Source organism: Haliotis rubra, unplaced genomic scaffold, assembly GCF_003918875.1.
Source record: "Haliotis rubra isolate DU_JTF1 unplaced genomic scaffold, ASM391887v1 Scf781, whole genome shotgun sequence".
NCBI lineage: Eukaryota > Metazoa > Mollusca > Gastropoda > Lepetellida > Haliotidae > Haliotis > Haliotis rubra.
Window position 1 is genome coordinate 65,625 of NW_025767503.1, and position 16,620 is coordinate 82,244.

Below are 16,620 nucleotides of genomic sequence, written 5' to 3' on the forward strand. Positions count from 1 at the left end.
TGACTGGCAGGTCAAATAAGCAAATTAATGCTAAACACACAAAGTACTTTACTAAAATGAATTTCTAGATGAAAATATATTACATTGAGTACATGTCATTTATTCTTGCCATCGAGTGCACGTTTGGACAGTCACAGATGAGTGACCTTTCGCCAGATTGGCACAGCAAGAATAATTGATGACAGTGACTCAACACTTGTTTTAATTGTGATTTATCAAATTAAAAAATACATTAATTTAAAAGCCGCAGATAATTACTTATCCTGCTAAAAACATAACTATGCATTGGAATTTAGTACAGAAGACCTAGTTGCAATATGGAAGCAAACTGAGGTTCTTACCTAAAAAACAAGTTGGCTTGTTGTCACCTCGACAGTGCAGGCAGAAAGAGGAAGATTTCAGGCTTGGGGGTCCCACGCTCCCTCTTGCCCCTGTCATGTGACAACATGGCCTCTGGGGATTGACTAAAAAAACTGTTGCTATGGAAACCATGGCACCAGTGCCTTGAGCCCAAGAACCCTATCAGATAACTGGTAAAGGGCAGGATATTGGGTTACTTGTGCAAGAGACTATGACAAAATATCCAGCCTTTACACTCTCCCCCCCTTTAAGGAAATTTTGTAACCCGGATTGATATTGATGGTAGATTGACAATGAGTGGAAAACCACATACATTTGTAACAGGGCAAACAAACAAAAAAAACCTCCTATCAAGTCTCTTAAACGCGTCTGCGTTTCACGTCCCATGTATCAGGCTCTTCTCCTTCAGAGTCAGAGTTGTCCACTGTGATCCGTAAGGTTGCACCGGTCCGTTGAGCTAGTGTTGCTGGACGATGGTGCTTAGACAATTCCTTACGGCGGTTGATCCTCAGTGTCCATTTCTGAGTCTGGTCTTTGGTGATAGAGCCTTGGGTCGGACATCTCTGGTTGTGTGACTGGTTGTCCACACAACAGTTGGGACAGGCAAATCTCAGTAGCAATGGTTCCGTTCACTGTTGGATGCACTGTGTCTTTCAAGTACCAGCCAGGTGCTCTTCCCCCTTTCCTGTTCAAGAAGATCTTGGTCATGTCCAGCACTGAAAACTTGTGCTGCGTAGCAAGGCACATGAGGTCCCAGTTGAACCTCTGACTCAGCTCTTCGATAGTTGATCTCTTGTTCTTGGTCCGTACATGTCGTCGCCAACTCGCTTCATAGACTGTTGTCATGATCAGCGATGACGTTAGGTGCTGATCAAGGACAATGAGTTTCTGGACATCATGTCTACCTCCATCCAAACTTATTGTTCAAACTGTGAAAGATGCATAAGGAGAAAAGCCAGGAAAGAAACTGCACCACTGGAAGCCATCTTACCATCTGTCCCCTTAAACTAGTCTGCATTGACTACCTGTCCATCGAACCAGACAAAGGTGGCTTTGAAAACGTACTGGTGATCACGGATCACTTCACAAAGTACGCAATAACAGTTCCAACAAAGGATCAGAAAGCTACCACTGTAGCCAAAGCTTTATGGGAAAACCTCATCTGTCACTATGGTTACCCTCAGCACCTACTGTCGGATCAAGGACGGGACTTTGAATCAAAAGTTGTCAAGAAGTTGTGCGATATGGCTGGCATCAAGAAAACAAGAACGTCACCATACAACCCAAGGTGCAAAGGTGTAACTGAAAGGATGAATCGTACACTCTTGGATATGCTCGGCACTCTCAACCACAGCCAAAAGAAAGACTGGAGAAAATACATTGGACCTCTAGCCCATGCGTACAACTTCATTGCACATGACACCACAGGCTACTCACCATACTACCTCATGTTCGGCCGTCATGCACGCCTACCAGTAGACATGGTGTTTGGAACAGATCCTGACAGCAGGACTTCAAAAGGACCTCAACAGTATGTCAAAGATCTGCGGGACCGACTCCAGTTTGCATTCCAAGTGGCCAGGGATAATGCCCAAAAGTCAGCGATTCGCAACAAGGGCTACTATGACCGAAAGGCTCATGCAGCAGCATTGGAACCAGGTGACCAGGTGGTTGTCCGCAACATTGGGGTCAAAGGAAAACATAACATCGCTGACAGATGGAAGTCGGGAGTCTTCATTGTCGAACGTCACCAGGGTGAATTGCCTGTCTATGTTGTTCGACCAGAAAATGGAGACGGGCCCTCAAAGACTTACCATCGCAACCTCTTACTTCCTGTTGGTTCATTGCCCCTAGACATGGATGAACCAGAAAGAAACCAGTGTCACAGGCGGCCTGTCACCAGATCCAGAGCCCGGAATCATCAACCGGAGGACATCTTGGAATCCTCTGAAGATGAACTACACACTGTCAATATATGGTATCCACAGCCTGAACCTATTAGAGCTGTACCCACTAGCAGCTTGAACCCTGAGGCTCAACCCTTTGAACCACAAGAACAGGCGCTGCCATACACACGACCTACTGTAGAGGAAGTCCCCGCTATCCAAGTGGTTCCCGGTATGCAGAATGAGGCAACCACTGCAGGACCCCTCACCTGGGAAACGGTTGCAGTGGAAGCTGAAGCTGCTCCATCAGAACCCATGGAGAGTGGGGACTCAGGAGAACTACATGGCAGAGAAGATGGGCTGCCTGAAGATCCGGACAATGAGGATACATCGCTCATCGCCCCCTGTGATCTGGTAGAATCATCTGGTGGTGAGCCAGACCTATCTGAGAACTCTGTGGACTCTGCTATAAGTGATCCAGTTGCCGATGACGAGCCACTCCAGTCTCTCCCCTGTGAGGAGACTATTATCATGACCTTGCTGGAAGCTCCTCGTAGATCCCAGCGCCAGCGACGAAGCACTAGGTTCTTTTCCTGGCATCCATTTACGAAGAAGTATTGTCAGGTCATACATGTGTGACACAAGAGGGTTACGAATGATTGTTCAGCTAAAGCATTGTTTAATCATGTACTAGTATTTGTATTTACCAATTTCAATCCGGGTTACAAAATTTCCTTAAAGGGGGGGAGAGTGTAAAGGCTGGATATTTTGTCATAGTCCCTTGCACAAGTAACCCAATATCCTGCCCTTTACCAGTTATCTGATAGGGTTCTTGGGCTCAAGGCACTGGTGCCATGGTTTCCATAGCAACAGTTTTTTAGCCAATCCCCAGGGCCATGTTGTCACATGACAGGGGCAAGAGGGAGCGTGGGACCCCCAAGCCTGAAATCTTTCTGCCTGCACTGTCGAGGTGACAACAAGCCAACTTGTTGTTTAGGTAAGCTCCTCAGTTTGTTTCCATATTGCAACTAGGTCTTCTGTACTAAATTCCAATGCATAGTTATGTTGTTAGCAGGATAAGTAATTATCTGCGGCTTTTAAATTAATGTATTTTTTAATTTGATAAATCACAATTAAAACAAGTGTTGAGTCACTGTCATCAATTATTCTTGCTGTGCCAATCTGGCGAAAGGTCACTCATCTGTGACTGTCCAAACGTGCACTCGATGGCAAGAATAAATGACATGTACTCAATGTAATATATTTTCATCTAGAAATTCATTTTAGTAAAGTACTTTGTGTGTTTAGCATTAATTTGCTTATTTGACCTGCCAGTCAAAATTGTCTCTAGCTCATTGCTAAATTCAAAATTCCATTTATTTACAACTTGTTGCTGTTAACAACAGAACTCTTTTGCCATTTTAATCTAAATTAAACAGTGGCTGTATCACTGTCCCGGTTTCCAAACCATGTGCTCAGTTAGAGTATCACGGTATCATCTGGAACCAATTAGTGGCGATTATGCTCACTGACCAGTGCTGACCTCTCCACTGAGCAGCACACAACCTTGGCTGTCTTCGGCTCTCCTCGGCATTCTCCGGCTCCCGTCCGGCTTCATTACAAAATGGCCGCACCGGATGTAAACAAAACTAGGGTCCGTCGTCTTCTTCATGGTTATCTTAACGTAGCATTGACTACCGGTACCATGCAACTACATGTATATCAATCATATTTTAGTATGTTTCCCCACTTGATGTGAAAGTGAGGTCACAGTTTATTCAATAATAATATAATGTATTATATTATATGGCCATTAATATACCTACATATTGTAGTAAAATAAATCATGTAATATCCGTTTATTACATATTGTCAATTTACTTACTATAATTTGGTGTTCATTCTGGGTAGCCCCAAGTGGTGTACCTACTGGGTGTATTGACATTCTGTTGGAGCTAGCCTCATATTGACTAGTATGATCATCCAACAGGCAGTCATACCCCATTTCCTTTAGCCACATGTGTCGTACAGGCCAGGTGTCCTGTCGTGGCTATTGTTTATATCAATCAAACCGGTTTTCATATATTCCAAATGTGTTGGGTATAAATTTTTCCCCACTTTGTGTATATATATATGTATTTTTATACTTCCCATTGGCCATTAAAGTTATTGTGACTTTCACCTCACCTCAGATGGGGCCCCATGTAAATCCTCTGATAGGAGGGGTGTGACGATTCTTTTGAGTTATATAATTAAAGTTATTTATGTAAATACTCTTTGGGGTTGTGTGCTCATATATGCACATATACTTTTGTTCCAATATTGTGTTTATATATTCTCTAATAATATTGTTTCCCCTAATAAGTATTGTCGTCACATCCTATGTATCAGTCGGATTATTATTTATTTTCATTATTGTATCTGTACAATGGCTCTTTCTGCCTGCACTGTCGAGGTGACAACAAGCCAACTTGTTTTTTAGGTTTCACCTGGACTGTGCAGTCGGAATTTGCAACTCTGTTACCAAGACTTTTATTTTAATACATATTTTTACTGTCTTTTTGTGTTGTGTCATCTTTGACTGGAGCACTTCGCGCAATAGACACACTTGCCCATCCCTTTTCCCGTGAGACGTAATTGTTACGCAACCACAGCAATTACCCAAGTCTTACATATGTTTACTTAGACTGTGTGTTGTCATGCGCGACACACACTGTCTGGCTATAAATAGAACCACGACATCTTGACCATGAATCATGGGAATGCAGGACACGCCCACCATGAAGCCTTGAACAAACTTTGACCAATAGAGCCGGCGACAAGTGTGGGTATTCCCAGACTTTCAATATATGGTATGACTGCAGTTTGAAGTAAGGTTTAAAAAAGGAATGGGCAGAGACTATATAAGCACGTGGATCTGGTGCAGTGTTTCTATAAGCTGGAATTCGTTCACGGAGGCAAGGCAATGAACACAAAGCCCAGAGCAAGGTGAGTGGAGTGTTCTTGTATGTTCATGTTGGATATGTTGTCTTAAGATTCCTTATAAGAAATGGACACACGTACACCTGTGAAGTCTATACTTGCTCAGTTACCGTCATGGGGAATCTTCTGTGGTCAATAATACGGCTTCTTGTGTGCACGTATAGAAGAGGGACATGTTTCCCACAATGACTAACGGTTGAATTATTGACAGTATAGCCACACCTCAGGCCAGGAGTCCCACGTCATAGCCCGCGCACTTCGCAAATAGCCTCACCCCACAGCCCCCGGACAGTAGAACCACCCACAGTCCTAGAAGGTAGAGCCACCCACAGTCCTAGGAGATAGAGCCACCCTACAGTCCTAGGAGGTAGAGCCACCCTACAAACCTAGGAGGTACAGCCACCCACAGTCCTAGGAGGTAGATCCACCCACAGTCCTAGGAGATAGAGCCACCCACAGTCCTAGGAGGTAGAGCCACCCTACAATCCTAGGAGGTAGAGCCACCCACAGTCCTAGGAGATAGAGCCACCCACAGTCCTAGGAGGTAGAGCCACCGACACTCCTAGGAGGTAGATCCACCCACAGTCCTAGGAGGTAGTGCCACCCACAGTCCTAGGAGGTAGAACCACCGACACTCCTAGGAGGTAGAGCCACCCCACAGCCCTCGCTCCTCGCCCTAGCAATACTACTCAGTCCTATATTCAGAGATACTTCTACCCTGTCGCCCCATCTCCATAGCCCGCCCTCACCCACAGCCCAAACAGGACGAAGGCGCACGTGTATAATCTATATTCTTCACCCACATATATACTCAAACATTTTTACATGAACATTATACAACTGGATGATCAATTGGCAATGTACAGTCATTCTCAGCTCCATGGGGATTATACAATTCAACCGACTCTTACGCTGTAAAGGATTAATACTCACATTATCTGAAGTATAAACGTGTGTTGTTTGTTTGTTTGTTTCAGTATGAGCAGTTCTAAACTAACCGATATTCTGGAGCCTTTGAAGACATTTGGTTGGGATACCTATGTCCAAACAACAGATGAATATGAAAGAATAGACTTCGATGACGCCGAGCTCGAGGTCCTCCTAGATGAGGTCACATGTACAACCAGCGGTCTGAAATACCTCCCTACAGGCCAGATTGGACCTCGGGAGTCTTCCACCCAACTTGTGTTTTGCTCTAACTATGACAACAGAACGGATCATGACCATCAGCATAGGTTCACTGCCCAGAAGGTCACGCATGCAACGGCTGAAGTACAGTTAACGGAGGGATTCACGAGCGGCAATGACGTCGGATTCAGCATCGACATTCCAGAACCAGTCCGTAAAGCAACCGCCGGTTTTGGACGCCAAATGGTCATCCGGTCTAAGACCACCCACACCGTGCAGAATGAGCTGGCTTGGTCTATCGACTCCAACGTGCTGGCCCCCAAGAATGCTAGAACCGTAGCGAGGATGGAGGTCAAGGAGGAGACATTTGAAAGTGACTTCGAGGTGAAGGTCACTTTGACAGGAAAAGTGAAGATCAGAATCTCAAGAGATGGCGAGTTTGTAAAGATGGTCCAAAACAAAATTGGCACCATTCTCGGCGACCGTTTACCTGGCAAGGACAAGTCTAACCCGTTAACTGACAAGAACTCAGCTACTTGGCAGGTGAAGGGGCGCGTCCGTTTTAACTATGGGATCTCACAAAATGTGGAAGTGTCGCAGGTGCATGTCAGCAACATAAAAGGAGCAGTAATAACTTCTCACCAAGTGCACTAACAGACTATACAGCTATCACATGTATTTCTTGTGTAAAGGAGTTTCTATACATATTTGATTTGCCCTTATTTTCACATTGTAATCTTCGGCAGTTTCCGGAAGTAGTCTGAGACGCGAATTTCATTAGAAATTGTATTTTCCATTAACGTTAATCGAACTGTTAGGTGTTTTGATTTGGAAAGATGTAAAATGTTTTCCCATAGTGCAGTTTGCTATTGTTTCATTTCGCGCCATCATCTCTCAGATGTAGTATGTAGTGCGGTTTTCAAATAGACAGTCGAACATTTCTTTAGCTAGTCTCACCCGCTCCAATGTGAGTACATACTCTTTGCTCGTAGTGTTTTGCTTTTGTGTTCACAATGGCTTAGAGTTGTCAGAAAAGTCATATTTTGTAATATTTCATTCATAAAATTCAAGCACAAGCGAGATGGTCATCGTCACGACAACTTGTGTGTTGTCCACATGTTTTTAGTATTAGTAATCCTAGTCTTTGTTTCAACGTTTTTTATTGCGAGAATATTTATTTTGTAGAATAGTTTTGTATGGCGATTGTGGGTTGAAACAAGCAAGGTTTTCTTTGTTAGTGATGATCGCAAAGAGTTACCTTCCTTTTCTCTTACCTCTCCTCAATTTTACTGCATAATAACATTTGGTTATTATTGTGTTAAGCCTAAACATTGTTTTTACATTAGGACAAGTTGGTCCGTGCCCTGGGTCATGTGACCATTGACCACTGCTGTTAGGAGTGCTCTTGAGTTAGTGAGTTTAGTTTTGCGCCGCTTTTAGCAATATTCCAGCAACATCACGGCGGGGGACACCAGAAATGGGCTTCACAAATTGTACCCATGTGGGGAATCGAACCCGGGTCCTCGGCGTGACGAGCAAACGCCTTAACCACTAGGCTACACCACCGCCCAAGGAGTGTTCTTGTCTCCTGGGGGTAAGTTAAAGGGGCTGTTCTGTACATCATTATTTTCATAATTGTTAACATTAATTACATTTTTACGCCGTAAGCGTAAATGTCTCATAAGATATTCTGTATTGTAATAAGATTCATGTGTAGAGATGGGTTTGAATGTTACTGATATTTTCAGCCATATTAAGTAATCAACATCACTTCATGTACAATTCATCTATTGTTCAAAAAGTAAAGAGTGGTAATACATTATTAATTGATCATATGTAATACCTTTGCTGGTCAGCATCAATAAGCAGTCATTATCATGTCTATTGCATTTGAATCATAGTAAGATTTGTGGAGGGAGTATGTATCTTGGCACATCCTGACAAACTGCCTTGTCTTTCTTTGTACGTTTTACTTTACACGGATTCACCCTATCCACAATGAGCAATAAAGCCTCTCAATAGATGTTCCAATTCTCTGTATTCCTTCCCCCGCTGACACTTGCTCATTTTTTATTCTCTTTTTGTGCTATTGTCCCATGTTCTCTCTGCAAGAGTGCTAAAATTAATCTTTTCACAAAGCTAAAATAAATGTGTTTAATTCACATGTTCAGATTTCGTTATCCTTGTAATGCAATGACGTCACGCTTGTTGAAGTGATGGCTGGGGTACAGGCATACTCACGGCAGTTAATCGGAATACCTGGTGCAGCAGAATCATAACAAGACATTCGAACGCACAACCGGTTTGTTATTGCACGACACAAAGTTGCTTCTGGTAAAACAATAGACATCAGATGCAATATAATCATCTGTATACTGTGGCCGGATATCCAGAGTGATGGTTGCCCGGAGCATCAAATATTCTGATGCGCGCCTTGGATATGATACATAACGTACAACACATTAAATGGCAGGGCTACGGATATGGTATATAACGTACAACACATTAAAGGGCAGGGCTACGGATATGATACATAACGTACAACACATTAAAGGTAGGGCTGCGGATATGGTACATAACGTACAACACATTAAGGGGTAGGGCTACGGATATGGTACATAACGTACAACACATTAAGGGCAGCGTTGCGGATATGGTATATAACCTACAACACATTAACGGGTAGGGCTGCGGATATGATAACGTACAACACATTAAGGGTAGGGCTACGGATATGGTAACGTACAACACATTAAGGGTAGGGCTACGGATATGGTACATAACGTACAACACATTAAGGGGTAGGGCTACGGATATGGTACATAACGTACAACACATTAAGGGGCAGGGCTACGGATATGGTAACGTACAACACATTAAGGGCAGGGCTGTGGATATGGTATATAACCTACAACACATTGAGGGTAGGGCTACGGATATGGTAACGTACAACACATGAAGGGGTAGGGCTACGGATATGATATATAACGTAAAACACATTAAGGGTAGGGCTGCGGATATGGTACATAACGTACAACACATTAAGGGTAGGGCTACGGATATGGTATATAACGTACAAAACATTAAGGGTAGGGCTACGGATATGATATATAACGTACAACACATTAAGAGTAGGGCTACGGATATGGTAACGTACAACACATTGAGGGTAGGGCTGCGGATATGATACATAACGTACAACACATTAAGGGGTAGGGCTGCGGATATGATACATAACGTACAACACATTAAGGGTAGGGCTGCGGATATGGTACATAACGTACAACACATTAAGGGGTAGGGCTTCGGATATGGTACATAACGTACAACACATTAAGGGGCAGGGCTGCGGATATGATACATAACGTACTACACATTAAGGGTAGGGCTGCGGATATGATACATAACGTACAACACATTAAGGGTAGGGCTACGGATATGGTACATAACGTACAACACATTAAGGGCAGGGTTGCGGATATGGTATATAACGTACAACACATTAACGGGTAGGGCTGCGGATATGGTATATAACCTACAACACATTAAGGGTAGGGCTACGGATATGGTACATAACGTAAAACACATTAAAGGTAGGGCTGCGGATATGGTACATAACGTACAACACATTAAGGGGTAGGGCTACGGATATGGTACATAACGTACAACACATTAAGGGGCAGGGCTACGGATATGGTAACGTACAACACATTAAGGGTAGGGCTACGGATATGGTATATAACGTACAAAACATTAAGGGTAGGGCTACGGATATGATATATAACGTACAACACATTAAGAGTAGGGCTACGGATACGGTAACGTACAACACATTGAGGGTAGGGCTGCGGATATGATACATAACGTACAACACATTAAGGGGTAGGGCCGCGGATATGATACATAACGTACAACACATTAAGGGTAGGGCTGCGGATATGGTACATAACGTACAACACATTAAGGGGTAGGGCTTCGGATATGGTACATAACGTACAACACATGAAGGGGCAGGGCTGCGGATATGATACATAACGTACAACACATTAAGGGTAGGGCTACGGATATGGTATATAACGTACAACTCATTAAAGGGCAGGGCTGCAGATATGGTATATAACGTACAACACATTAAGGGTAGGGCTACGGATATGATATATAACGTACAACACATTAAGAGTAGGGCTACGGATATGGTAACGTAAACCACATTGAGGGTAGGGCTGCAGATATGATACTTAACGTACAACACATTAAGGGGTAGGGCTGCGGATATGATACATAACGTACAACACATTAAGGGTAGGGCTACGGATATGGTATATAAGGTACAAGACATTAAGGGGTAGGGGTACAGATATGGTACATAACGTACAACACATTAAGGGGTAGGGCTACGGATATGGTACATAACGTACAACACATTAATTGGCAGGGCTACGGATATGGTACATAACGTACAACACATTAAAACACATTAAAGGGGCTACGGATATGGTACATAACGTACAACACATTAAAGGGCAGGACTGCGGATATGGTACATAACGTACAAACACATTAAGGGTAGGGCTGCGGATATGATACATAACGTACAACACATTAAATGGCAGGACTGCAGATATGGTACATAACATACAACGCATTAAGGGGTAGGGCTTCGGATATGGTACATAACGTACAACACATTAAGGGTAGGGCTGCGGATATGATACATAACGTACAACACATTACTGCGGGTGAGGGGTAGGGCTGCGGATATGATACATAACGTACAAACACATTAAGGGTAGTAGGGCTGCGGATATGGTACATAACGTACAACACATTAAGGGGTAGGGCTGCGGATATGATACATAACAACACAACATTAAAGGTAGGGCTACGGATATGGTATATAACGTACAACACATTAAGGGGTAGGGCTGCGGATATGATACATAACGTACAACACATTAAGGGTAGGGCTGCGGATATGATACATAACGTACAACACATTAAGGGTAGGGCTTTGGATATGGTACATAACGTACAACACATTAAAGGGTAGGGCTTAAGGATATGGTACATAACGTACAACACATTCAGGGGCAGGGCTGCGGATATGATACATAACGTACAACACATTAAGGGGTAGGGCTGCGGATATGATACATAACGTACAACACATTAAGGGGTAGGGCTGCGGATATGGTACATAACGTACAACACATTAAGGGTAGGGCTACGGATATGGTACATAACGTACACACACGATAAGGGTAGGGCTACGGATATAACGGTATAAATGGGTAGGGCTGGATATAGTGTACATAACGTACAACACATTAAGGGGTAGGGCTACGGATATGGTATATAACGTACAACACATTAAGGGTAGGGCTACGGATATGGTATATAACGTACAAGGGCATTAAGGGTAGGGCTACGGATATGATACATAACGTACAACACATTAAGAGTAGGGCTACGGATATGGTAACGTACAACACATTGAGGGTAGGGCTGCGGATATGATACATAACGTACAACACATTAAGGGGTAGGGCTGCGGATATGATACATAACGTACAACACATTAAGGGTAGGGCTGCGGATATGGTACATAACGTACAACACATTAAGGGGTAGGGCTTCGGATATGGTACATAACGTACAACACATTAAGGGGCAGGGCTGCGGATATGATACATAACGTACAACACATTAAGGGTAGGGCTGCGGATATGATACATAACGTACAACACATTAAGGGGTAGGGCTACGGATATGGTACATAACGTACAACACATTAAGGCAGGGTTGCGGATATGGTATATAACCTACAACACATTAACGGGTAGGGCTGCGGATATGGTATATAACCTACAACACATTAAGGGTAGGGCTACGGATATGGTACATAACGTAAAACACATTAAAGGTAGGGCTGCGGATATGGTACATAACGTACAACACATTAAGGGGTAGGGCTACGGATATGGTACATAACGTACAACACATTAAGGGGCAGGGCTACGGATATGGTAACGTACAACACATTAAGGGTAGGGCTACGGATATGGTATATCACGTACAAAACATTAAGGGTAGGGCTACGGATATGATATATAACGTACAACACATTAAGAGTAGGGCTACGGATACGGTAACGTACAACACATTGAGGGTAGGGCTGCGGATATGATACATAACGTACAACACATTAAGGGGTAGGGCCGCGGATATGATACATAACGTACAACACATTAAGGGTAGGGCTGCGGATATGATACATAACGTACAACACATTAAGGGGTAGGGCTTCGGATATGGTACATAACGTACAACACATTAAGGGGCAGGGCTGCGGATATGATACATAACGTACAACACATTAAGGGTAGGGCTACGGATATGGTATATAACGTACAACTCATTAAAGGGAAGGGCTGCAGATATGGTATATAACGTACAACACATTAAGGGTAGGGCTACGGATATGATATATAACGTACAACACACTAAGAGTAGGGCTACGGATATGGTAACGTAAACCACATTGAGGGTAGGGCTGCAGATATGATACTTAACGTACAACACATTAAGGGGTAGGGCTGCGGATATGATACATAACGTACAACACATTAAGGGTAGGGCTACGGATATGGTATATAAGGTACAAGACATTAAGGGGTAGGGGTACAGATATGGTACATAACGTACAACACATTAAGGGGTAGGGCTGCGGATATGGTACATAACGTACAACACATTAATTGGCAGGGCTACGGATATGGTACATAACGTACAACACATTAAAGGGCAGGGCTACGGATATGGTACATAACGTACAACACATTAAATGGCAGGACTGCGGATATGGTACATAACGTACAACACATTAAGGGGTAGGGCTGCGGATATGATACATAACGTACAACACATTAAATGGCAGGACTGCGGATATTGTACATAACATACAACACATTAAGGGGTAGGGCTACGGATATGATACATAACGTACAACACATTAAAGGGCAGGGCTACGGATATGGTATATAACGTACAAAACATTAAGGGTAGGGCTACAGATATGATATATAACGTACAACACATTAAGAGTAGGGCTACGGATATGGTAACGTACAACACATTGAGGGTAGGGCTGCGGATATGATACATAACGTACAACACATTAAGGGGTAGGGCTTCGGATATGGTACATAACGTACAACACATTAAGGGGCAGGGCTGCGGATATGATACATAACGTACAACACATTAAGGGTAGGGCTACGGATATGGTATATAACGTACAACTCATTAAAGGGCAGGGCTGCAGATATGGTATATAACGTACAACACATTAAGGGTAGGGCTACGGATATGATATATAACGTACAACACACTAAGAGTAGGGCTACGGATATGGTAACGTAAACCACATTGAGGGTAGGGCTGCAGATATGATACTTAACGTACAACACATTAAGGGGTAGGGCTGCGGATATGATACATAACGTACACCACATTAAGGGTAGGGCTACGGATATGGTATATAAGGTACAAGACATTAAGGGGTAGGGGTACAGATATGGTACATAACGTACAACACATTAAGGGGTAGGGCTTCGGATATGGTACATAACGTACAACACATTAAGGGGTAGGGCTTCGGATATGGTACATAACGTACAACACATTCAAGGGGCAGGGCTGCGGATATGATACATAACGTACAACACATTAAAGGGCAGGGCTGTGGATATGGTATATAACGTACAACACATTAAGGGTAGGGCTACGGATATGGTAACGTACAACACATTAAGGGTAGGGCTGCGGATATGATACATAACGTACAACACATTAAGGGGTAGGGCTTCGGATATGGTACATAACGTACAACACATTAAGGGGTAGGGCTTCGGATATGGTACATAACGTACAACACATTAAGGGGCAGGGCTGCGGATATGATACATAACGTACAACACATTAAGGGTAGGGCTACGGATATGGTACATAACGTACAACACATTAAGGGCAGGGTTGCGGATATGGTATATAACCTACAACACATTAACGGGTAGGGCTGCGGATATGATAACGTACAACACATTAAGGGTAGGGCTACGGATATGGTACATAACGTAAAACACATTAAAGGTAGGGCTGCGGATATGGTACATAACGTACAACACATTAAGAGTAGGGCTACGGATATGGTAACGTACAACACATTGAGGGTAGGGCTGCGGATATGATACATAACGTACAACACATTAAGGGGTAGGGCTTCGGATATGGTACATAACGTACAACACATTAAGGGGCAGGGCTGCGGATATGATACATAACGTACAACACATTAAGGGTAGGGCTACGGATATGGTATATAACGTACAACTCATTAAAAGGGGCAGGGCTGCAGATATGGTAACGTAAACAACACATTGAGGGGTAGGGCTGCAGATATGATACTTAACGTACAACACATTAAGGGGTAGGGCTGCGGATATGATACATAACGTACACCACATTAAGGGTAGGGCTACGGATATGGTATATAAGGTACAAGACATTAAGGGGTAGGGGTACAGATATGGTACATAACGTACAACACATTAAGGGGTAGGGCTAACGGATATGGCTACGGATAACATAACGTACAACACATTAAAGGGGCAGGGCTGCGGATATGATACATAACGTACAACACATTAAGGGGTAGGGCTGCGGATATGATACATAACGTACAACACATTTAAGGGTAGGGCTTCGGATATGGTACATAACGTACAACACATTAAGGGGTAGGGCTTCGGATATGGTACATAACGTACAACACATTAAGGGGCAGGGCTGCGGATATGATACATAACGTACAACACATTAAGGGTAGGGCTACGGATATGGTACATAACGTACAACACATTAAGGGCAGGGTTGCGGATATGGTATATAACCTACAACACATTAACGGGTAGGGCTGCGGATATGATAACGTACAACACATTAAGGGTAGGGCTACGGATATGGTACATAACGTAAAACACATTAAAGGTAGGGCTGCGGATATGGTACATAACGTACAACACATTAAGGGTAGGGCTACGGATATGGTACATAACGTACAACACATGAAGGGGTAGGGCTACGGATATGGTAACGTACAACACATTAAGGGTAGGGCTACGGATATGGTATATAACGTACAAAACATTAAGGGTAGGGCTACGGATATGATATATAACGTACAACACATTAAGAGTAGGGCTACGGATACGGTAACGTACAACACATTGAGGGTAGGGCTGCGGATATGATACATAACGTACAACACATTAAGGGGTAGGGCTGCGGATATGATACATAACGTACAACACATTAAGGGTAGGGCTGCGGATATGGTACATAACGTACAACACATTAAGGGGTAGGGCTTCGGATATGGTACATAACCTACAACACATTAAGGGGTAGGGCTGCGGATATGATACATCACGTACAACACATTAAGGGTAGGGCTACGGATATGGTATATAACGTACAACACATTAAGGAGCAGGGCTACGGATATGGTATATAACGTACAACACATTAAGGGTAGGGCTACGGATATGATATATAACGTACAACACATTAACAGTAGGGCTACGGATATGGTAACGTAAACCACATTGAGGGTAGGGCTGCGGATATGATACATAACGTACAACACATTAAGGGGTAGGGCTGCGGATATGATACATAACGTACAACACATTAAGGGTAGGGCTACGGATATGGTATATAAGGTACAAGACATTAAGGGGTAGGGGTACAGATATGGTACATAACGTCCAACACATTAAGGGGTAGGGCTACGGATATGGTACATAACGTACAACACATTAAATGGCAGGGCTACGGATATGGTACATAACGTACAACACATTAAAGGGCAGGGCTGTGGATATGGTATATAACCTACAACACATTAAGGGTAGGGCTACGGATATGGTAACGTACAACACATTAAGGGTAGGGCTACGGATATGGTATATAATGTACAACACATTAAATGGCAGGACTGCGGATATGGTACATAACGTACAACACATTAAGGGGTAGGGCTGCGGATATGATACATAACGTACAACACATTAAATGGCAGAACTGCGGATATGGTACATAACATACAACACATTAAGGGGTAGGGCTACGGATATGATACATAACGTACAACACATTAAAGGGCAGGGCTATGGATATAGTATATAACGTACAACACATTAAA

General features: G+C 43.3%; 1 protein-coding gene across 2 annotated transcripts; it reads left to right on the forward strand.

Annotated features, from left to right (window-relative positions):
* Nucleotides 1-5,094: 5,094 nt before the first annotated feature.
* Nucleotides 5,095-8,379, forward strand: LOC124260940. 2 transcript variants are annotated; one of them, XM_046695272.1, is made up of 3 exons: nucleotides 5,095-5,234; nucleotides 6,206-6,970; nucleotides 7,047-8,379. In XM_046695272.1, the coding sequence occupies exons 1-3, from the start codon at nucleotides 5,212-5,214 to the stop codon at nucleotides 7,066-7,068; spliced, it is 810 nt and encodes a 269-aa protein (XP_046551228.1). In that variant the 5' UTR covers nucleotides 5,095-5,211; the 3' UTR covers nucleotides 7,069-8,379. The 2 variants fall into 2 exon arrangements, with proteins under 2 accessions (XP_046551228.1, XP_046551227.1); XM_046695271.1 differs by having other exon boundaries at nucleotides 5,099-5,234; nucleotides 6,206-8,379.
* Nucleotides 8,380-16,620: the final 8,241 nt, after the last annotated feature.